At 46.2% G+C, this 23,800-nt stretch overlaps 1 protein-coding gene across 1 annotated transcript; it reads right to left on the reverse strand.

Annotated features, from left to right (window-relative positions):
- Positions 1-339: 339 nt before the first annotated feature.
- On the reverse strand, positions 340-22,048 carry LOC147009172 (G protein-coupled receptor 161-like). The gene is made up of 9 exons (XM_085860918.1): positions 21,638-22,048; positions 18,003-18,120; positions 15,295-15,608; positions 11,396-11,600; positions 10,484-10,661; positions 7,801-8,169; positions 7,448-7,552; positions 2,789-2,875; positions 340-2,053 (listed from the first exon to the last, which is right to left on the reverse strand). The coding sequence occupies exons 2-9, from the start codon at positions 18,060-18,062 to the stop codon at positions 1,731-1,733; spliced, it is 1,641 nt and encodes a 546-aa protein (XP_085717044.1). The 5' UTR covers positions 18,063-18,120; positions 21,638-22,048; the 3' UTR covers positions 340-1,730.
- Positions 22,049-23,800: the final 1,752 nt, after the last annotated feature.

A 23,800-nucleotide genomic window follows, 5' to 3' on the forward strand; every position in this document is an offset into this window, starting at 1 on the left:
TGAGAGATATTGGGATCATTGGGTTTGGTCGACCAGATATACTATGCCAGTTGAACCATAAAGCACCCAGCCTCGATTCCTGGAAATCGGTTTTCCCAGAACTTGTCTGCTCCTGCCGAAGTTTTCCAGTGTGTGGTGCATGAAGAGCGCTGTGGCTCTGAAATCACCATTTAAACACAAAATTAGTGATGCGGACAAATGTGTGCTTGGCCAGGCAGGGAGACCCACCGTTACCATTCGAAAAGCCACATTGCACTTTGTGGCCCACATCGAGGGCTGGTGAGCAAATTTCAGAAAGATGAAACATTTGATTCTATTAAAAAAATTTTTTTTTTAATATTATTCATCAAAACAAAATTAAATAAAAGATTGACTACATATTACTGTTCGTTATATTGAGTTGTAATTCATTGATTCAAATGGCATGGTCCACCGAGAGTGTGATTTGTTGGGACAAAATGTTACAAAGACAGTCTGCGGGACTATCAGGAAGAAACCGTGAACGGACCAAAGTTGACTTCAATCAAGCCTGGTCTACCAAGGACCAACCTTGAAGCCTCCTTGAAGAAGAATAACTTCTTCAAAATGCTGTCTTTGTGTAAAACTTTCCGGAGTTATTTCCGACTGACGATGTTCATCGACCATCTGGGGGTTTGAAACATCTCCCAGAGAAAGGAGCTTCTCCGTCCAAGTTTTGAGCACATGGATATTCCAAAGTGATACGAGGGACATTGTACTGGATAAACTGCTGATGTTATTATCAAAACATGGTATGTACAATAATGGAGAAATACAATGTGTACAAAATGATACTGTCCACCCATCGTGTTCATAATACAAAACGGAACGATCGTTAAAATGCATACTATTAGTACTTATACACCACATTTTTACTGATTTAAAATTAAAAAAAAGTTCTCAAAACTGTTTGTGAAATGTAATAAAGTTAAATGAAAAAAAGCAATACATTTTAAACGCGCAAACGTTCCAGCCACGGCGATATTGGGAACGTTGAGGAATCTACTCGTCGGTCATCAATCGAAATCGGACGTCGAGGAGAACAGCGTTCTATGGGCATTTGGGAAATAAGGCAAGAAATAATTCATCGGTCGAGAGAAACACTTTTGATTACATATTTAGGCCGTCATCGTGATATTTAATTTGGGGTTACTCCTGGCTCTGACCTTGTGGATTAAAAAAGCCGTTGTGACAGACACAGTCTGCGTAGGCCACAGCCGATTGGAGTTGGGAAGGTCCTCAAGGGGTCAATATTACCGCTTTCACTCCTGATATTGAAACTTCTGAAAGTGCTTGATAGTTCATCCAAAACAAAGAGATATCAATGAGTGATGAATTTCCATCACCGCACATTTGGAGATCGAGTTGAACGTCCCGAATGGATCTCATTTCAGCAGGTGGATACCGAGGCTGGACGTTCCGCAAGTAAAGGACACTCGGTGCATTCACGTTGATCGGGCTGGAAAAGCACATTTCTTACAGAACAAGAAACGACGTTTCAAATGCGCACATTTCATCAAGCGAAAGGTTTTGGGCACAGTTTCTTGGCAAAATCAATCTTTGATTTCTTCCAAGCAATTTCTTGTACCGCCATCACGAGGTTTCCATTTCGTGGGAGTGCCCTGATAGTGTACAAATTAAAATGACTTTCACACTCGGTTTAACTGCTGCCATATCAGCGAAGTCGAAGTTGCGAAAGAAGGAGCTCTCGATTAGAGGTCCCCCGGCAGGCCGTCGTTCACGATCCCCTCGTCGATGCTCTCGAGCCTCGGTCGAAGTCCGGCAGAGGTGCGGCTGCTCCTCCGAGCGGGAGCAAACCCCGGCGGTACACCCGGCGTGAGAGGCCACACGTCTTGCCCGCAATGAGAATGCCGGTGTCGCGGGTTGCCTTCCGTCGTGGCCATGATCGCCTGATGTAGAAAGTAGAGCTGAGCGTCCACAGCGATAGTCTGAGCGAGGCTTGATGCAAAACTGTCCAGCGTCTTGTGGACGTCGGCTTTCACCTGTACTGCCTGTGGTCTTCCCATTGGATGGCCTGTGGTGCGGTATGAACAAGAATTTATTTATTTATTTTTTGGACTTGATTCACAGTTTATTTTCAATTCGTTATCAGTTTATTTTAATCGAGTGATGTAAAGCTTGTGGGGGCGTCGTATGTATATCACATGGAGGACACGGCCATTCGGGGACATCAGCGTACCTTTACATGAATGACAAGGACATTAATCGACAAAATCGGTCAACATTTATATCAAGACGGAAGGCGTTTGGCCAACAATGAATCCCCCATTGTGACGTAAAGTTCTTGTCTTTCATGTCATTCATTAAACACGTAAAACGTATTATTCACCTTGTGTAGCACATGTGCAATTTGGTGTCACCCCTTCCAAGATCATACAAAAGGCATGATCTATGAAAGGACCCCTGACCCTTCCACAACCTACTCAGGTAGACTCCTCGTGGCATTGCGATGGGGTCAGTTGGTCTTCATCCATGCAATGATTTCAAAGATAAACAGGTAATCGAGGCTGGTCTTTAAATAAACCCTCAAATAATGCCTCAAACGGTGAGTTGGAGCGCATGAAGTGGTCTCATTGGCAACCAAACGGTTGCATGTTCAAATCTGAGTACGGGCAGCATTTTTCAAGAACTGGGAACCAAGCATATTGAGAGCACAAAAAGGAAGTTATTGCTCCCACTTGATGATAAGAATCTAAACCATGACTAAAGCCTTCTCCGTTTGGAAAGCCGATCATTCAATCGACGCTACCTGGCGCATGAAGTGGAACACCGACACGGCCCAGCTGCTGCAACCTGCCATCACCTGTTCCATCTTCCAGGAACATCACCTCTGTACCTGTGAAGGTAAAGACAAGTCATCAGTTTAATTGCCTACACATTGTCCTCTATGTTGGGAAGACAGCCATAGCGCTCACATTGCCCAATGTACAAACAGGTCAGAGTCGGAGGACTGCGTCCTCCAAATGTTTATGAGTGACAAACTGAATGCTTTCTTGAATGGGAATTTGAGGCTCATGGAAGAGCTACAAACTGGACTGGATCAACAGCAGGGTGTATGGAGGGACACTTGGAGGAAGAATAAGATTATTCTTGAGAATGAGGGAGGGGGAGGAGGAAACAAGGGGTGAAAAAGCGAGATACAAGCACAAACAAACACAACATCAGGAGGAAGGGAAAACTGTGGATGAAACACAATGGAACAAGAAAACTAAAAAGAGGGAGAGGGGAATGGGGTGGAGGACAAAATAACCTGGAAAGGAAGGAGTGGGCTTGGAGAGGGTTAATGAGGGTAGAAAAAAATTACCAATATGAATGGGGGCGGGGGGCTTGAGGGGGGGCAGTTAAACTGAGGCGGTGGTGATCATTCATCTTAAAGCCCTGGAGGGAAGAAAGACATTGAGCAGAAGTTAATTCCACAGGTGAGCAAGAGCAAGACAGAGGGTGCATCACCAGGAAGGAGGTCAGAGAAGAAAGGCCACCGACCTGTCTGCGATGCGAGAGTAATAGACCCAGCGACTCAACCTCATCGTGGGAGGTTCCAATGATTTTGAAGGCTTTAGCTTTCCACGGCATCAATAAGTTCAAGGTGTGAAGGAGAAATGCCAGCCCAAAAGGTGGAGCAGTACTTTATCAAGCTGCAGATGGTTTTGTATGTGGATAAGAGTTCAGGAGTGCAAAGAAAGGACTTTGTACGATGGGGGATGCCCAATCGGCGGTTGGATTTGGAGGCCAACTTTGAAATGTGGTTTGACCAAGAAAAATCACGGCCGATAGTGATGCCCAGGAGTTTGAATGGCTGAACCTTCTTAAGAGAATTGTTGAGAAGGTAGATCTAGGGGGATCTGCCAGATGATCCTTTTGGAGAGAGGGAGTGAGTGTTTGGGATTTCTCAGAGTTTAGAGACAGATTCCGAGTGTTTGACCAGCTTGTGATTTTGTTTTTTCAAGGTCAGAAGAGGAGGAAGAGGGTGCAGCCTGCCAGTCTGAAGGATGAGGGATGTTATGGTACAGGATGGAGTCATCAGCAAATAGATAAAGAGGATTTTCCAGAGAGTCAGAGAGATCATTGATGAAGATTAGGAATATGATGGGGGCCCAGAACACTACCTTGTGCCACTCCAGCCTTGACAGGGAGAGGAGATGAAGGGATGTGCCACACGTTGGCTACGAGAGTCGAGGAAGTCAGGAAGCCATGTGTGAAGTTGGCCTTGGATGCCGTAGGCAGAGAGTTTGGAGAGCAAGACCGGATGCCAGAATGTATCAAAAGCACGAGATATGTCCAGAGAGACGGCCCTGATCACATGTCTGACAGTGAGGGCCTCCATCCATTGTTGGGCGAGTAGAAGCAGCATGTCCAAGGTGGAGTGACCAGTTCTGAATCCGAATTGATGATCTGAGAAAAGATTGTTGGAGAAAAGGAAAATTTTTCGATCAACTGTGATGATGGATTCCATGTCCTTGCTGATGATTGGAAGTGAGCTGATTGGTCTGTAGTCGAGGAAATCAATTTCTACACCGTGTTTGTATATTGCAGTGAATGCCAGATGGAGTATGCTGGGACAAAATTGGTTTGAGGACACCAATGGTAAGAAGGTGACAGTTAATAACGAGCGTTACCGCGAGGTCTTACGCCGATTCCACGCTGATCTTGCTCAACTACCGTCTCCAAACCAACTCAGACATGCATGGTTCATGCAGAACGGTGCCCCAGCACACACTGCAGGTGAAACCATCGACTTGCTCCACCAGCTGTTTGGAAATCGTGTCATCAGCCTGGGCACCGTGTACGAGTGGGTGCCGCACAGCCCGGATTTGAATCCATTGGAACAAACTTCGAACCCTGGCTGTCCTGAAGCAGGAGGTGGAGCACTACCATCAGGCTACTACTCCAGCCACTTGCAGATGAGTTGTGGAGAATTTTGGAGTCAGGATCAAAGCCTGCTTGAACAGAGGTGGAGGACACATTGAAAATGTCAATTACAAGCAGTATAATGAGTGATTTGAAAATGGCATGGTGGATTCTTTGCATCAATGTATCACTGAACTTGCGACCTTTTGTAATTTTTCTGCAATAAAACGTTCAAATTGTCCACTATTTTTGAAACACCCTGTATTGAAAACGTTTTTCATCATTTCCATTGTATTCATATAACAGTAATATATCTCCTTATCAAACAGTACGTTTCACCCTTTAAAAATCGTGCGAGTAAATCATTGAAATATCACCTGCTTTTTAGTATCCTTTTCTCACCTGTGTTGCAAGTGCAGCAAAAGGCAGTGTATAATTATTCAAAGGGTGAAAGTTAATTTTTCGCCAGGTACCCCTTCTAGTCCTATATTATTTGTCCATCGTCTCCTGATATCCTTGTAGTTCACATTCTTGTACACCCTCCTCGGGTCTTTGTCTTGCATGTCATTTACCTACAAGCTCCTCCAGGAGCCTTTGATTGATGCAAATAAGAAGCAGAGAGTTGGTGTCAAAGCCACCCAATGCTCGCCTGTTTATACATTTATCGTTTTTAAAAGACTAGTCTAATAATATTTTTTTTATAAAGCATTGCAGTGAAGTCTGATCCCAATAATTTCAAAGCAATATATGTATTTGTATATTGTAAACAGTAAAAAATAGTGTGGTAGATAAAAAACATGAGAAAGGAAAAAACTTTAACGTTGATGTGCTACAAAAAAGTTAAGTTCAAAACAGGTCAAAAATTTAAAACATTTGAAATTTTTTTATTTTATTTCAACTTCACTACATCAATAGTATATACCCAAAGGAACCTCCATGCCAAATATCAGCATCCCAGTACACATATTAATGAATGGCAAGCTTCTAAATAACTTGCACCAAAAACTTTAACGTTGATGTGCTACAAAAAGGTTAAGTTCAAAACAGGTCAAAAATTAAAAAATAAACTAAACTTTTTTAAAATTTCAACTTCACGACATCAATAATATACCGGAAAGGAACCTCCATGCCAAATATCAGCATCCGAGTACACGTATTAATGAATGGCAAGCTTCTAAATAACTTGCACCAAAAACTTTAACGTTGATGTGCTACAAAAAAGTTAAGTTCAAAACAGGTCAAAAATTTAAAACATTTGAAATTTTTTTTTTTTATTTCAACTTCACTACATCAATAGTATATACCCAAAGGAACCTCCATGCCAAATATCAGCATCCCAGTACACATATTAATGAATGGCAAGCTTCTAAATAACTTGCACCAAAAACTTTAACGTTGATGTGCTACAAAAAGGTTAAGTTCAAAACAGGTCAAAAATTAAAAAATAAACTAAACTTTTTTAAAATTTCAACTTCACGACATCAATAATATACCGGAAAGGAACCTCCATGCCAAATATCAGCATCCGAGTACACGTATTAATGAATGGCAAGCTTCTAAATAACTTGCACCAAAAACTTTAACGTTGATGTGCTACAAAAAAGTTAAGTTCAAAACAGGTCAAAACTTTTTCAAAAATTGAACTTCTTTTTTAATTTCAACTTCACGACATCAATAACATACCGGAAAGGAACCTCCATGCCAAATATCAGCATCCGAGTACACGTATTAAATGAATGGCAAGCTTCCAAATAACTTGCACCAAAAACTTTAACGTTGATGTGCTACAAAAAGGTTAAGTTCAAAACAGGTCAAAAATTTAAAACATTTGAAATTATTTTTTTTATTTCAACTTCACTACATCAATAGTATATACCCAAAGGAACCTCCATGCCAAATATCAGCATCCCAGTACACATATTAATGAATGGCAAGCTTCTAAATAACTTGCACCAAAAACTTTAACGTTGATGTGCTCCAAAAAAGTTAAGTTCAAAACAGGTCAAAAATTTTTCAAAAATTGAACTTATTTTTTAATTTCAACTTCACGACATCAATAACATACCGGAAAGGAACCTCCATGCCAAATATCAGCATCCTAGTACACATATTAAATGAATGGCAAGCTTCCAAATAACTTGCACCAAAAACTTTAACGTTGATGTGCTACAAAAAAGTCAAGTTCAAAACAAGTCAAAAATTTAAAACATTTGAAATTCTTTTTTAATTTAAACTTCACTACATAAATAATATACCCCAAAGGAACCTTCATGCCAAATATCAGCATCCTAGTACACATATTAAATGAATGGCAAGCTTCGAAATAACTTGCACCAAAAACTTTAACATTTTCACGCTCACGCTGACGCTGACGCTGACGCCGGGGATATCGCTATAGCTCTCTGTTCTTCGAACAAGCGAGCTAAAAATGAAACCCATCTCGATTTTTGAAATCCTACGCATTAATTTTGGCTTGGCTGAGAAATCAGTTGACTCGGTCGCACCGGCAGGTCAGGTTAACCCATCTGCGGGTGTGTCCGAGTGGACATATGGCCATTACCTGAGTCCTGAGAGAAGCTGAAGCCGGTGTCTCCACTGCTGCTTTCTTGGCCAGAGAGGCGGCGTGAGCTCATCAGGGAGGTCAGATGAGGAGAGAGGCCCAGATCTGAGGAGGTGCACATCACGTAAACGGCTGAAAATAAATATTCAAACACCAAGTTTCCGGTATCAAGTCGAGCAATTGAAATTTTTATGACATGAAATTTTTCAAACTACAAATCATCAAAGTCTTCTGAAGGCTTGGTGTGAACGATGGGTTCACTAAAATGGAGTTGATCGCTCGTTATCTGTTTCAAACAATTCAACAATCACCGAAGAATTTACTCGCAATTTTCGGCGAGAACATTTACCCACCCGTAATGCAATTGGTAATGCTGAACAGCCGAGACGTGCGCCTGCGTTGAAAGAAAGAGTCCTGGCGGTAGCGCTCGGGTCCACAACAGCACAGCATACACAGCAGCTCTTTGCGCACGGTCTTGTTCCAGAGGCCGTAAATGAGCGGGTGGCAAGCGGCACTTCCAAGCACCAGCCAGGCCGCCACGGTCTGTGCCAGGGCCGGTACGTTATCCGGTCCTCCGAAAGCCTCGGCAGCCGTGGTTGCCAAGTAAGGGGCCCAAGTAAGAGTAAAAGCTCCGACGACGGTGACGATGGTGGTGAGGGCTTTGCACGGGTTGCGGGAATAAAGCAACACAGGTGGCGCACTCTGCCTTCGCTTGGAGATCGCTGTTGTCGATGTCAGGGGAGAAAGATAACAAAAAAGTGATTGTGATTACATTCCATGAAACACCGGTCCATTCGATCATTCATTCGTCCATTCAATCTCCATCGGAGGCTGTATCTTGGAGCTTCATGCGGATACCAAGTTGACTGATGGTCACGGACCATGTATGATCAGAAAGAGGTAACGCTGTTAACCTTGTATCGTAACTAACATTCAGGAAGCGGAGCCAAGGAAATAAAATTCACGTTCATGAAGCAAAGCAAAGCAAAAGGTCTTCATCTGCTTTGCTGTTGTCATGGAGCCGAAAAGCCGCATTCGTCGTGAACGTGTGGCCGAGCAAAAAGCAAGATCCACAAAGTATCCTCTCGTGACCTCAGAGCTCATGATTCTGCATTAGTAGCACACACATCAGATGACTTTCAGGAAATCACTGTTGCTGCAGCAAACCTTGGTCTATCAACATCAGAGGGACCGAGGCCCTGTATCAACCAAAGCCTGGTGGACCAAGCCGAGAACCGACAGTTCACCTCTGGCAGCGCAGTATCAGATGATGACACTTGAGATCCAGAATTAGCGAGCCATATCAAGGTAGACACGCTCAAGAGTCTGGTCACAATATGGTATTCTTACTCATGTAAAATACAAGGTCTACCGAGCCCTAGTCCTCAGCACCATCTTATATTCTTCTGAGACTTTCACACTATATAGATGGCATGTACACAAGTTGTCCTAAATTCAGCAGCGACATCTCCAATCTACATTTGGGATCTTCTGGAAAGACAAGATCGAAAATAGGGAAGTCCTCAAGCATGCAGGTAGGTCCAATGTTGAAACCCTCCTAAAAATTCAGCTTCACTGGGCTTGTCACATAGTACACGTGGAGGACAATTGAAGACAAGCCGGTAGGCGGCCATGGGTCACCGAGCATCCAATGACCTTTGACCCCCTGATCTGAGTTAATCTAGCACTAAGTACTTACGAAATTGCAATCGAATCGGTTAACCCGTGTATGAGCAAGGGGGCTTTGAATGGTCATTTTACCCGAACAATGCACTCATTGACCTTTGACCCCTGACTAAGCCGAGAAAGGTCAATATGTCCTGAAGCAAAAGTTGTAGTACCCATTGAGTACTCTGTACCTATGAACTTTCATTCGTATCGGTTAATCCGTGTAGGAGCAAGGGTGCTTTGAATGGTCATTTCGCCTGAAAAATGCACTTATTGACCTTTGACCCCTGGCCTACTCGAGATAGGTCATTATGCAAAAGAGCAAAGTTGTAGTACTCATTACAGTCTATAAGGAGGCAAAGATTCATTCGATTCGGTTCAACCGTCTTGGAGCTCGTGTACTTTGAATTTTCAGCGGGAATGCTCAATGGCTCAATCAGAAATGGTCGTCCTGGTGCTTCGCCGGCATGGCGTCGCGTACACCGCCATTCAGGGAGACTTTGAACTTTCTAATGAGAGCTCATTTGCTAATGGGTGTGCCGGTACCCTGGAAAAATTCCAAAGTCTTGCCCGAACTTACAACTACCTTGTGAGAGTGGGGACTTGGTCATGGTGGGTCTCAGCCATGGAAAAGGTCACAACTTGTCGTTAGCGCCCCGATGCTATATCAAGATATGGATGTACGTACATAGACCCGTACATACGTACGCAGAATAGAGAGCAGCAAGCATCCCCCTTCTGATAAAAAACCACCAAAATCACGAATCACTGCTCACCTTGACTCTTTCATTCCTCTTTTTCCCCACCTCTGGAACAAACTCCCACACTCTCTTCAATCCCACTCCTCCCTCCAGGCCTTCAAAACAGCTGTTCACCACCACCTCTCATCATCCTCCATCCAAATCCTCAATCTTTTCTACCCCCGTTAATCCACCTCCTTCAAATTCCCTGCCTTCCTTCCTGAAAGTCCCTGTGGTGTCCATCTTGTATACCCCGTGTTCCCCGCCCCATCCCTCTCCCTTCCACAGATCTCCGTGATGTCTCTGTTCCCCACTGTTTTGTGCTTCCATCTCCCGCTCCCCTTGTTGTACGTTCTGTGTGTTGTCATACGAGCCGCGATATTGTATACAAAAAAAAATTCTCAAGGATGAGTAAACTACCATTGAGACATTATGTCCACGTGGCATGCATGCACACACATGGACACTTTGAGACTTGGCCGGTCTCCTTTCCACACCTCCTGAAACCCACCCATGTGTGGAGATAGCAGCCAACAACAGCAACTTGCATGCACCTGCTAAAAGAGGTTATTAAGGTTTGCTCTTCCCTCAACACCAGCCATCTATCCACACACCATCCCGAACCCACCTGAAGTGCTGTCACATGGTCGGTCCTCACCGGTGGCCTCCACCACCCCAACGGCCACTCCCGCCGCATCCTCCGCGATGATGCCACAGCTGACCCGTCGTGCCTTGCGCCGTGCAACGCGCAGAATGACACCATAACAGCAGAGCACCGCTACGAAAGGTGGCAGCGCACACCACGCCTGCAGGTGTGGTGGAAATAATCAATTTAAAAACACTTTGTCAGTCTGTTTCCCACAATACCAATGAAATATGCCTGGTGTTGACTTTATGGTTCGGGTGGTGGGCTTGGGATCCGAGGATCCTGCATTCAAACCCCCCTCATCCGTTGAATTAATACCAGGTGGGATTGACTCTGCTTGTCATCCTTCCGAGGTCGGCAAAATGAGTGCCTGCATGCTGGTATCCTGTGTCGGAGTGGTGACCCGCCCAGGATTGTACCCAATAGTCAAGGAGACTGCTTAAGCAGCACTAACGCTCTGCACAGAGTATGGTCCCAATGAAATGTTGCACTCGAGCTCCTGTCCCTTGTTTAGCTGACATGCCACGTCGGATAACTACCGGTCGTCATCATCTGCGACCGGGTTAAAATCTCTGGAGGATCATCCAGGGTGATGGGGAAGGAGACGGTGCTCTCGAACCTCCTCCTTTGAAGTACCGACGTGACTTGTGCCTGATGGTCTGTTTTTACCACCACCAGTGTGGTCATTAATGTCTGAAAGTCCTGATGGTCGACCAGAATAGCCATTGTTGAGTTCAGAGCAATCAACGTGGTGTTCTCCAACCGGATCCTTCATTTGTAAACATTTCAGTGGGTCAGACCGGTCAGGATGTCCCGATAAATTTATATGACTGGAGGATGCCATAATCTCACAAATTCCACAAGGAAGCATCTGGAGGAGACCCAGGGACATACCTGCCAAAAGAGGGTGTAGCCAATGCTGCGATGCCAGGCAGGAGCGCACACACGCTTGCTCGGCGAGAATTCAAATCCCGGCCAACCGAAGAGTGGAGGCAGAGAGCCCAAGAGCGCGTGGACCCAGATGTAGCCGAGCAGGAACGCCGCACGGTTTCCGGTGATCTTCACCGGATAGATCATGGGATAGAGGACGGCGTAATACCTACACAAACACACACGACACACCTGCTGTTTGAATGGCCTGAACAATTGACAAATTCCTGCTCCAACCGACATGGGGGCACTGCATCAGCGGCACAGCTGCGCCCTCAGATAGTGATGCTACCCCGCAGCCTTGTGATGCATACAAACGGGAAAAAACAAAATTCGGAACAAAAAAGACTAAAGCCAAACAAGTCATGTGACCCGACTCGGTGGCGGAATGGTTGGAGAGTACGCTCTGAGTCTGGAGAGTCTGGAAGGTCGGGCGTTTGAAACCCGGCCAAAAACTTTTTAAAATACTACGTGGTGCTTCCTGGCTTTGCACTCAGCATTGAAAAAAGAGCACGGATAAACAGCCAAAGGTTGGCAACCATTGCACAGGTTTTGATGGTCCTCAAGGCCTCATCCTCTGTTGAAGTTCCTTCGAAGGGAACATGCAGTATTCTCACCAATAAACACCCTGGGCACTTGATGGAGGGAACAACCTGTCCGCGTGCTGGTTTATACTCTTTATACCTTCAGGGAACTTCCATTTATCGCATTCACATGTTTATCCACACCTGACACAACATTACATGTTTATCCACACCTGACACCACATTACATGTTTATGCACACATGACACCACTTCACATGTTTATCCACACCTGACACCACATTACATGTTTATGCACACATGACACCACTTCACATGTTTATCCACACCTGACACCACATTACATGTTTATGCACACCTGACACCACATTACATGTTTATGCACACCTGACACCACATTACATGTTTATGCACACCTGACACAACATTACATGTTTATGCACACATGACACCACTTCACATGTTTATCCACACCTGACACCACATTACATGTTTATGCACACCTGACACCACAGTACATGTATATCCACACCTGACACCACATTACATGTTTATCCACACCTGACACCACATTACATGTTTATCCACACCTGACACCACATTACATGTTTATGCACATCTGACACCATATTACATGTTTATCCACACCTGACACCACATTACATGATTATGCACATTAGACACCACATTACATGTCTGTCCACACCTGACACCACATAACATGTTTATGCACACCTGACACCATATTACATGTTTATCCACACCTGACACCACATTGCATGTTTATCGACACCTGACACCACATTACATGATTATGCACATCTGACACCACATCACATGTTTATCCACACCTGACACCACATTACATGATTATGCATATCTGACACCACATGACATGATTATGCACATCTCACACCCCATTACATGTTTATGCACACCTGACACCACATTACATGTTTATGCACACCTGACACCCCATTACATGTTTATGCACACCTGAAACAACATTACACATTTATGCACACCTGACACCACATTACATGTTTATGCACACATGACACCACTTCACATGTTTATCCACACCTGACACCACATTACATGTTTATGCACACCTGACACCACAGTACATGTATATCCACACCTGACACCACATTACATGTTTATGCACACCTGACACCACATTACATGTTTATGCACACCTGACACCACATTACATGTTTATGCACACCTGACACAACATTACATGTTTATGCACACATGACACCACTTCACATGTTTATCCACACCTGACACCACATTACATGTTTATGCACACCTGACACCACAGTACATGTATATCCACACCTGACACCACATTACATGTTTATCCACACCTGACACCACATTACATGTTTATCCACACCTGACACCACATTACATGTTTATGCACATCTGACACCATATTACATGTTTATCCACACCTGACACCACATTACATGATTATGCACATTAGACACCACATTACATGTTTGTCCACACCTGACACCACATAACATGTTTATGCACACCTGACACCATATTACATGTTTATCCACACCTGACACCACATTGCATGTTTATCGACACCTGACACCACATTACATGATTATGCACATCTGACACCACATTACATGTTTATCCACACCTGACACCACATTACATGATTATGCATATCTGACACCACATGACATGATTATGCACATCTCACACCCCATTACATGTTTATGCACACCTGACACCACATTACATGTTTATGCACACCTGACACCCCATTACATGTTTATGCACACCTGAAACAACATTACACATTTATGCACACCTGACACCACATTACATGTTTATGCACATCTGACACCACATTACATGTTTATGCACACCTGACACCACATTGCATGTTTATGCACACCTGAAGGGGTGGGGTGGGAGGGAGGGGTAGTTAACCCCTGAATCTTCGGATCCCAGCCCATCCCTTATTTACCAACCGATTGCTCTGAAACCAGATACAGCCCTTCTCTTCGATGGTCCGCAGGATCACTCGGTATTCGATTTTTCGATTTCGGATTGGGGGGGGGGGCTCCCAGGGGAGGGGTGACCCCAAATCCCGCCCTGTAACTTTGGATACCAGGAGATCGAGTCGGCATGGGTTCGAATCTCGGTGTGGAATACAACCTCAAGAGATGACCCTTCAGCCCACCCGGTGTTATTTATTTTTATTGTACCACAGCAGGAACCCTTTACAACAAAGCGTGATGGACACACAGACGGATGGAAGCCGCACCTTGTTACCAAGGTTCAGTAAAAGTGGTTTCGCATTGATTTTTTACTCGACCCCCAAAACCACCACGATGGGTTTATTCGAGGGGGTGTGGGGGGAAGGTGTCAATTTTTCCAGCCCCCTTGCAGCGGGGGGGGGGGCGACCATTTATTGCGTGGAAATAGATCATATTATAAAGCGATCAGAAGAGAGGACACTGTTTTGAGAGGGATCACGTTCCTACATAACACAACGAGGGGTCAGAGAGAATAATATGACACGACACGAATTTGGAAGTGGAAGATCACATCAGCGGATCAGCTGAACAAACCAAGGTCTTCCATTCCTCCCCAGTGTGTATACCTGGCGGGCGATCCTTAAAACGAAGCCATATTTGTCCATGAGACCGCAGATGGCAACGAGCACGACAACAATCGATCATTGTCCACCATTATAATAATTAGAACAATCGATCATTGTCCGCCATTATAATAATTAGAACAATCGATCATTGTCCGCCATTATAATAATTAGAACAATCGATCATTGTCCGCCATTATAATAATTAGAACAATCGATCATTGTCCGCCATTATAATAATTAGAACAATCGATCATTGTCCGCCATTATCATAATTAGAACAATCGATCATTGTCCGCCATTATAATAATTACATTGTTTGTTTTTTTATCGTGTTCTTCAAATCTTTCCGTCTCCAAGAGAAAAATCTTGCAAACACTTTGGAACCGAAACCATCAGCAGTCGTGCGTTCTGTTTGAACGTACAAATGACTCGAATGGCTTGTTTTTAAGTGAGAAAATCTTCTTTTCTCATCACCAATGGAAAGTTTTTTGGTCTTGTATGTTCTACAGAACATTTTGAAGTTCTGTTTTGGAAATGTGCTCATAAGTTGTGCAAGATGAGAGTTTTGTCCCTCCGTGAGCCTCGACCTTGTGTCAAACAGATCACTGTGGAGTATAAATGGCTTTGTGAGTGAGGAAGGAGGGAGAGGGCTTGGTCATGGAGGGGGTAATGGATGACTCTCACCTGTCCACCGCAATGATGCCCACCGTAAGAAGGCTGGCCGAGTTGATGAGTGTGTGGAGCAGCGCTGTGACGTAACACCACACCAGTCCGAACAGCCACCTGCCACTTGCTGCCGTCGCAGCGACAAACGGCATGACGAGCAAACACAGGAGCAGGTTCGACAAGGTGAGGCTGAGCACGAACCGGTTGCTGGGAGTCAGCAAGTAGGGCTTGTGATACAGAGTCAGGGTCACAAGGAAGTTGCTCACTGAAGCCACGGCTGAGAGGGTCACCAGAGAAGCTGTCTCTGCGACGAAGGACACCTGTCCATTGGCCTGTCAGGTCAAAGGACAAAGTCAAAAAAAATTCAATGAACTCATGCAACCATTGACTGTAAAGTTATAAATATAAAATGACCCCTCTTCTTCACTCCACTCCACTCCACACCTCACTGTCCACTCCCCTCTCCACACTCCCCTCTCTCCACTCTACACTCCCCTCTCCACACTCCCCTCTCTCCACTCTACACTCCCTCTCTCCACTCTACACTCCCCTCTCTCCACTCCCCTCTCCCTCTCTCTCCACTCCCCTCTCTCCACTCTACACTCCCCTCTCTCCACTCCCCTCTCTCCACTCTACACTCCACTCTCTCCACTCCCCTCTCCCCTCTCTACACTCCCCTCTCTCCACTCTTCACTCCCCTCTCCCCTCCCTACCCTTCCCTCTCTCCACTCTCCACTCCCCTCTCTCCACTCTACACTCCCCTCTCTCCACTCCCCTCTCTCCACTCTACACTCCAGTCTCTCCAGTCCCCTCTCCCCTCTCTACACTCCCCTCTCTCCACTCTCCACTCCCCTCTCCCCTCTCTACACTCCCCTCTCTCCACTCCCCTCTCTCTAGTCTGCACTCCGCTCTCTCCACTCCCTCTCTCCTCTCTACACTCCCCTCTCCACTCTCTCCACTCCCTCTCTACACTCCCCTCTCTTCACTCCCTCTCTCTACTCTCCACTCCCCTCTCTCCACTCTACACTCCCCTCTCTCCACTCACTCTACACTCCCCTCTCTCCACTCCCCTCTCCCTCTCCCTCTCCCCTCTCTACACTGCCCTCTTTACACCCACTTTCTCCACTCCCCTCTCTACACTCCCCTCTCTCCACTCCCCTCTCCCCACTCTACACTCCCTCTCTCCACTCCCCTCTCTCCACTCTACACTCCCCTCTCTCCACTCTACACTCCCCTCTCTCCACTCCCCTCTCTACACTCCCCTCTCTCCACTCCCCTCTCTCCACTCTACACTCCCCTCTATCCACTCCCCTCTCCCCTCCCCTCTCTCTACTCCCTTCTCTCCACTCTACACTCCCCTCTCCCCTCTCTACACTCCCCTCTCTCCACTCTACACTCCCTCTCTCCCCTCTCTACACTCCCTCTCTCCACTCCCCTCTCTCTACTCTGCACTCCGCTCTCTCCACTCCCCTCTCTCCTCTCTACACTCCCCTCTCCACTCTCTCCACTCCCCTCTCTACACTCCCCTCTCTTCACTCCCTTCTCTCTACTCTCCACTCCCCTCTCTCCACTCTACACTCCCTCTCTCCACTCACTCTACACTCCCCTCTCTCCACTCCCCTCTCCCTCTCTACACTGCCCTCTTTACACTCCACTTTCTCCACTCCCCTCTCCCCTCTCTACACTCCCTCTCCCCACTCTACACTCCCCTCTCTCCACTCCCCTCTCTCCACTCTACACTCCCCTCTCTCCACTCCCCTCTCTACACTCCCCTCTCTCCACTCCCCTCTCTCCACTCCCCTCTCTCCACTCTACACTCCCCTCTATCCACTCCCCTCTCCCCTCTCTCTACTCCCTTCTCTCCACTCTACACTCCCCTCTCCCCTCTCTACACTCCCCTCTACCCCCTCTCCACTCCCCTCTCTACACTCCCCTCTCTCCACTCTACACTCCCCTCTCCCCACTCTCCTCTCCCCACTCTCCACTCCCCACTCTCCTCTCCTCTCTCTCCTCTCTTCCTCCTCTCCTCTCTCTCCCTTCCTCTCTCCTCTCTCCCCTCCTCTCTCCCTTCCTCCCTCCTCTCTCCCTTCCTCTCTCCTCTCCTCTCTCCCCTCCTCTCTCCTCTCCTCTCTCCCTCCTCTCATCTCCTCCATGCTGGTGAATAGTGACAGTTTTTTTGGGGTTCAGATCTATAAGTTTCTTGATTCCGATCTTTGTAGAGTGTGTGGAGTGTGTCGAGTGTGCTGAGTAAATCCTGTGTTTGTGCTTCGTCGTGTATATGTCAGCACTTCTTCCTTGTCAAGGAATAAAAAAAAAACGCAAGAAAAGGCAGAGAAGGAGCAACTAACTTCACCATCTATAAAATGGCATCTTCCGAAATTACAGATGGGGATTCGGTCAGATATGTACATGGTATTTAACGGGGGTAGAGTGTAAAGTTGAGTGTTGGGTAGAGTGTAAAGTTGAGTGGTAAGTTTGTGATGTTTAAGCAAATCCCCTTAATACCAGCCTGGTGTATATGTGAGAGACTTGAGTAAGTGACGAAGGGAAGACCTGTGGGTTCGTCCTCTCGTCTCGTTGTACAATGTACATTTCCCTTGTACATGTTCCATGCACAGCCTCCAGTGTGTCCCTCAGCATTATCCTTCGCTTAATTATCCAAATTATTAATCAAATTAAACAACGTTCATGAACCATGAGTCCATCCATGCCGGAGTACCACTCACGTCGACGTGCAACCAGGTGTAGTTTCCTGGTATTTGCCAGGTGTTCTCAGTGCCGTTCATTATGAGTGGACCTCCAGGTCATGTCTCCGGGCCTCGGGTCGTTTCATGGTGCAAATCCCTGCGGAGGAGGTACACAAACACATTCATGGGTGTTAGAAAAACGCTCGATCGACCTCAGGAATGATTCCCCCACCAAATGATCCAATTTTGTGCCATCGCGGCCCCTTCGTGGGTAATGTCGCCTTACAATGTGGAATTGCTGATGAAAGGTCAATGACGAGGTAATCTGCCCTACCACTACGACTTATACTACCACTACTATTACAACCATCATCATCATCATCATCATCATCATCATCATCATCATCATCATCATCATCACCATCACCACTCTGTGCAGAGCGTTGGTGCTGCCTAAGCAGTCTCCTTGACTATTGGGTACAATCCTGGATGGGTCTCCACTCCAACACGGGATACCAGCAAGCTGGCACTCATTTTGCCGACCTCGGAAGGATGACATGTAGAGTCAACCCCACCTGGTATTAATTCAACAGCCGAGTGGAATTTCAACTCAGGATCCTAGGATCCCAAGCCCACCACCCCAACAATTATGCCAACACCAGGCATATCATCACTATCATCATCATCATCATCATCATCACAATCACAACCACCACCATCATCATCACTACCATCATCACCACTACCATTACCATCACCATCGCCACGACCACCATCACCACCATCATCACAATCACGACCACCATCACCACCATCACCATCACCATCATCATCATCATCATCACTACAATCATCATCGCCACATCACCATCATCACTACCATCATCACCACTACCATTACCATCACCATCGCCACGACCACCATCACCACCATCATCACAATCACGACCACCATCACCACCATCACCATCACCATCATCATCATCATCATCATCATCATCATCACAATCACCACCACCACCACCACCACCAGCAGCAGTAGGTGTCAATGGCCAGGCCTGCCATCGGCCATCAAAAGATACACAAGTGCTCATCAATGCGAGATCGTCCAGAGCACTTTGTAGTGAATTTTGTGGAATAAATATAAAAGATTTCAAGGTAGTGCTGGGGTTGAGAGAAAGCAAGGTAGTGCAGGTAAGTCGTGGACTCCAGATCTTCTGTGGTGGATTGAACTAGTCAGTGAGTGATGAGTGGGTGATGAGCAGCAGAGTGCACAACCGATCATACCGTGGACCATTTATGGCTAAATGTCTGAGGTTATTAAAGTACTGTCAGGGAGTACCACCACCTGCCCAGCGGAAGGCACACTCGTCTTAAGCTGTTTAGCCTGGGTTCGAATCCAGACGCAGCTATAAACTGCCATCCTGGTGTTTCACATAAACGGTGAATCATCAGTGTGTGTGCCGTCCCTTGGATGGACGTTAAACTGGGGGTCACATCAACCGTCATTAGTCAGTGGACGTTTAAAAAACCCAACAGTGTCCTTCACGAAGAGTCGGCGAGCTATCGCCGGTACCATGAGCAAATTACAAATTCTTGCTCGAACGAGCAGAGGGCACCGCATCAGCGACACAGCTGCGCCCTCAGCCAGTGATGCTACCCCGCAGCATTGCACTGAACACGAATGGAGAAGAAGCCACCCCTACCATCCTCCTTGGTCCACGGATCTTTGTCGATGGAACGCTGAACGTGACTGAGCTTTGCCATCACAAACACACATGCTGAAACTTGTCATGCTCACTCGCAGACCACAACTCGTTTAACTAACTAGTTTTTTTCAACAAGACCTTTGGTCCAGCTTTTGCTGGACGTTAAACCCAATAGTGAGCGTGAACCCAACAACTTACCACTTGTCACATGGTTGCCTCAAGAACCTCGACACAAGGTGGCGATCAAAATCAAACATGAATGTTACATTAAAGCCTTCAAAATATCTCATGAGATTCCCATCGGATTCACTCCGTCATCTCATGAGATTCCCATCGGATTCACTCCGTCATCTCATGAGATTCCCATCGGATTCACTCCATCATCTCATGAGATTCTCATCGGATTCACTCCCTCATCTCATGAGATTCCCATCGGATTCACTCCGTCATCTCATGAGATTCCCATCGGATTCACTCTGGCATCTCATGATATTCACATCGGATTAACTCCCTCATTTTATGAGATTCTCATCGGATTCACTCCATCATCTCATGAGATTCTCATCGGATTAACTCCCTCATCTTATGAGATTCTCATCGGATTCACTCCGTCATCTCATGAGATTCCCATCGGATTCACTCCATCATCTCATGAGATTCTCATCGGATTCACTCCCTTATCTCATGAGATTCCCATCAGATTCACTCCCTCAACTCATGAGATTCCCATCGGATTCACTCCATCATCTCATAAGATTCTCATCGGATTCACTCCCTCATCTCATGAGATTTCCATCGGATTCACTCCCTCATCTCATGAGATTCCCATCGGATTCACTCCCTCATCTCTTGAGATTCTCATCGGATTCACTCCCTCATCTCATGAGATTCTCATCGGATTCACTCCATCATCTCATGAGATTCTCATCGGATTCACCCCATCATCTCATGAGATTCTCATCTGATTCACTCCGTCATCTCATGAGATTCTCATCGGATTCACTCCATCATCTCATGAGATTCTCATCGGATTCACTCCATCATCTCATGAGATTCTCATCGGATTCACTCCATCATCTCATGAGATTCTCATCGGATTCACCCCATCACCTCATGAGATTCTCATCTGATTCACTCCGTCATCTCATGAGATTCTCATCGGATTCACTCCATCATCTCATGAGATTCTCATCGGATTCACTCCATCATCTCATGAGATTCTCATCGGATTCACTCCATCATCTCATGAGATTCCCATCGGATTCACTCCTTCATCTCATGAGATTCCCATCGGATTCCCATCGGATTTACTCCCTCATCTCATGACATTCTCATCAAATTTTCTCACAAATCTCATGAGATGCTCATCAGATTTTCTCACAAATCTCATGGGATTCTCATCGGATTTACTCCATCATCTCATGACATTCTCATCAGATTTTCTCCCTCATCTCTTCTTAAGATTCTCATGAGATTTTCTCCCTCATCTCTTAAGATTCTCATCAGATTTTCTCAAACATCTCATGAAATTCTCATCAAGGGTACACCGGGTACAGGAGGAATGCCGGGAACATCAGGGGGATTACGGGTACAGCAGGGGGATTACCAGGTACAGAGGGTACATCAGGTGCAGGAGGAATACCAGGTATAGGGGGATTTCGGGGTACAGGGGGTACATCAGGCACAGTGGGAATACCGTTTATAGGGGGACGATAGGGGTAAAGGAGGATGACAGGGTACAGGGGGAACACCGTGTGAGTGATGGGTACAGCCGGTATTTCCCCATAATACCTCGTATACCGGACAATTAGGGTACGGGGTACAACATCAGTGGAGTTCTACACCTTGAACTATCGGATTGATCCGAAAAACAGAAGATTACTTAATATGGTTTGTAAATTGAGCTCGGAGTTCCCGCGAAGCTCTGAAACAGATTTGGTTCAAATCCACCCACTGGCCTCTTACCCGCTCGGAGACAATCCGGACATCAGGACAGGGACGCGGACAAAAAAGAGAGGAGTTTGGAGGAGAGTTGAAGTACAAGCAGCGACTGAGGGATAAAGACAAAGCGAAATGGCGCCGGCGAGCTGGCTCCCTTTCTCCATGTCCCTGTACCCCGCCCCGGGGCAGCCCGAACACCCTGGGTGGTCATCCTTGCGAAGAGAGACCATCCCCCGGTTTTCCCACGCCGAAGCGGTGACGAAACGAGGGACCGAACGTTAAGCGTGGAGGGAGGCCGCTCATCGCGGCGTGAAACGGTGCGTCATGCGTTGTGCGTTGTGCGCGTTCCACGACTTGAACGGAGACGAGAGACGGCGACTCCCAGAACGATCAAAGCTCCCGCGAACCAAACAAACTTTTCGGAACCTTTTTCTCCGGAAACTTATTGGGGATGGAGATTCGGGGCGGAGAGAGAAGGGAGATGGGGGCGTGGCGAGGAGGGACATGGGGGCGTGGTGAGAGAGGAGATGGGGACGGAGAGCGAAGGGAGATGGGGGCGTGGCGCGGGAGGAAATGGGGGCGTGGTTAGAAAGGAGATGAGGCGTGGCACAACAGGAGATCGGGGCGGAGAGCGAAGGAGATGGGGGCGTGGCGAGGAGGGACATGGAGGCGTGGTTAGAAAGGAGATGGGGGCGTGGCGAGGAGGGACATGGGGGCGTGGTGAGAGAGGAGATGGGGGCGTGGCGCTGAATCTCCCCCTCGTGATTCGTTTGAACGACATTTTGGGAATTGACCCAATTCTGTTGACGACATTGAGTTCCCGCTCTCGAGTCAAAATGTCAAATTTCTATGTTTTTTAACGGGGACAATAAATTATCTCGAATATCTATACATTAAAACTGAAGGACCATTTTTGTGCTCCGAGCGGACACGTCACGTTTTTCTCGGTACTGTGACCTGAGGAGTTTTGACACGGTGTTTGTACGTCAAAGTAGACACGTGCACAAATCGGGGGACTTCTTCACAAGGAGTAGTGTACACCAAAATGTCGTGTACAAGGACGTTTTGTCGGCCTCATTAGGTAAGGCCATGGAGTACATGGACTGGGACCCGGCTCTTACAAGGGCCGCCACTGGTTGTCATATTGGGCTCATGGAACGGAATCCGTCTGTGACGGGGTTTCGGCTAGTTACCATTACACACATTCCCACACACCGTTACCATTACACACATTCCTACACACCGTTAACATTACACACATTCCCACACACCGTTAACATTACACACATTCCCACACACCGTTAACATTACACACATTCCCACACACCGTTACCATTACACACATTCCCACACACCGTTACCATTACACACATTCCCACACACCGTTAACATTACACACATTCCCACACACCGTTACCATTACACACATTCCTACACACCGTTAACATTACACACATTCCTACACACCGTTAACATTACACACATTCCTACACACCGTTAACATTACACACATTCCTACACACCGTTAACATTACACACATTCCTACACACCGTTAACATTACACACATTCCTACACACCGTTAACATTACACACATTCCTACACACCGTTAACATTACACACATTCCAACACACCGTTACGATTACACACATTCCTACACACCGTTAACATTACACACATTCCGACACACCGTTACCATTACACACATTCCTACACACCGTTAACATTACACACATTCCAACACACCGTTACGATTACACACATTCCTACACACCGTTGACATTACACACATTCCGACACACCGTTAACATTACACACATTCCGACACACCGTTACCATTACACACATTCCTACACACCGTTAACATTACACACATTCCTACACACCGTTACCATTACACACATTCCTACACACCGTTACCATTACACACATTCCTACACACCGTTAACATTACACACATTCCTACACACCGTTACCATTACACACATTCCTACACACCGTTAACATTACACACATTCCTACACACCGTTACCATTACACACATTCCCACACACCGTTACCATTACACACATTCCTACACACCGTTAACATTACACACATTCCTACACACCGTTACCATTACACACATTCCTACACACCGTTAACATTACACACATTCCTACACACCGTTAACATTACACACATTC

The sequence above is a fragment of the Eptatretus burgeri genome, chromosome 17 (assembly GCF_056783735.1).
Source record: "Eptatretus burgeri isolate ZD-2024b chromosome 17, Ebu_testis_v1, whole genome shotgun sequence".
In the NCBI taxonomy this organism is placed as follows: Eukaryota; Metazoa; Chordata; class Myxini; order Myxiniformes; family Myxinidae; genus Eptatretus; species Eptatretus burgeri.

What these genes read in the sequence shown, in the direction of transcription:
- LOC147009172 (XM_085860918.1), bottom strand. Translation starts at nt 18,062, where the DNA reads ATGAACGGCACTGAGAACACCTGGCAAATACCAGGAAACTACACCTGG. An exon ending in ACCATGTGACAGCACTTCAG is followed by an intron (nt 8,170 to 10,483) that starts GTGGGTTCGGGA and finishes CATCGACAACAG; the next exon opens with CGATCTCCAAGCGAAGGCAG. An exon ending in CATTACCAATTGCATTACGG is followed by an intron (nt 7,553 to 7,800) that starts GTGGGTAAATGT and finishes GCACCTCCTCAG; the next exon opens with ATCTGGGCCTCTCTCCTCAT.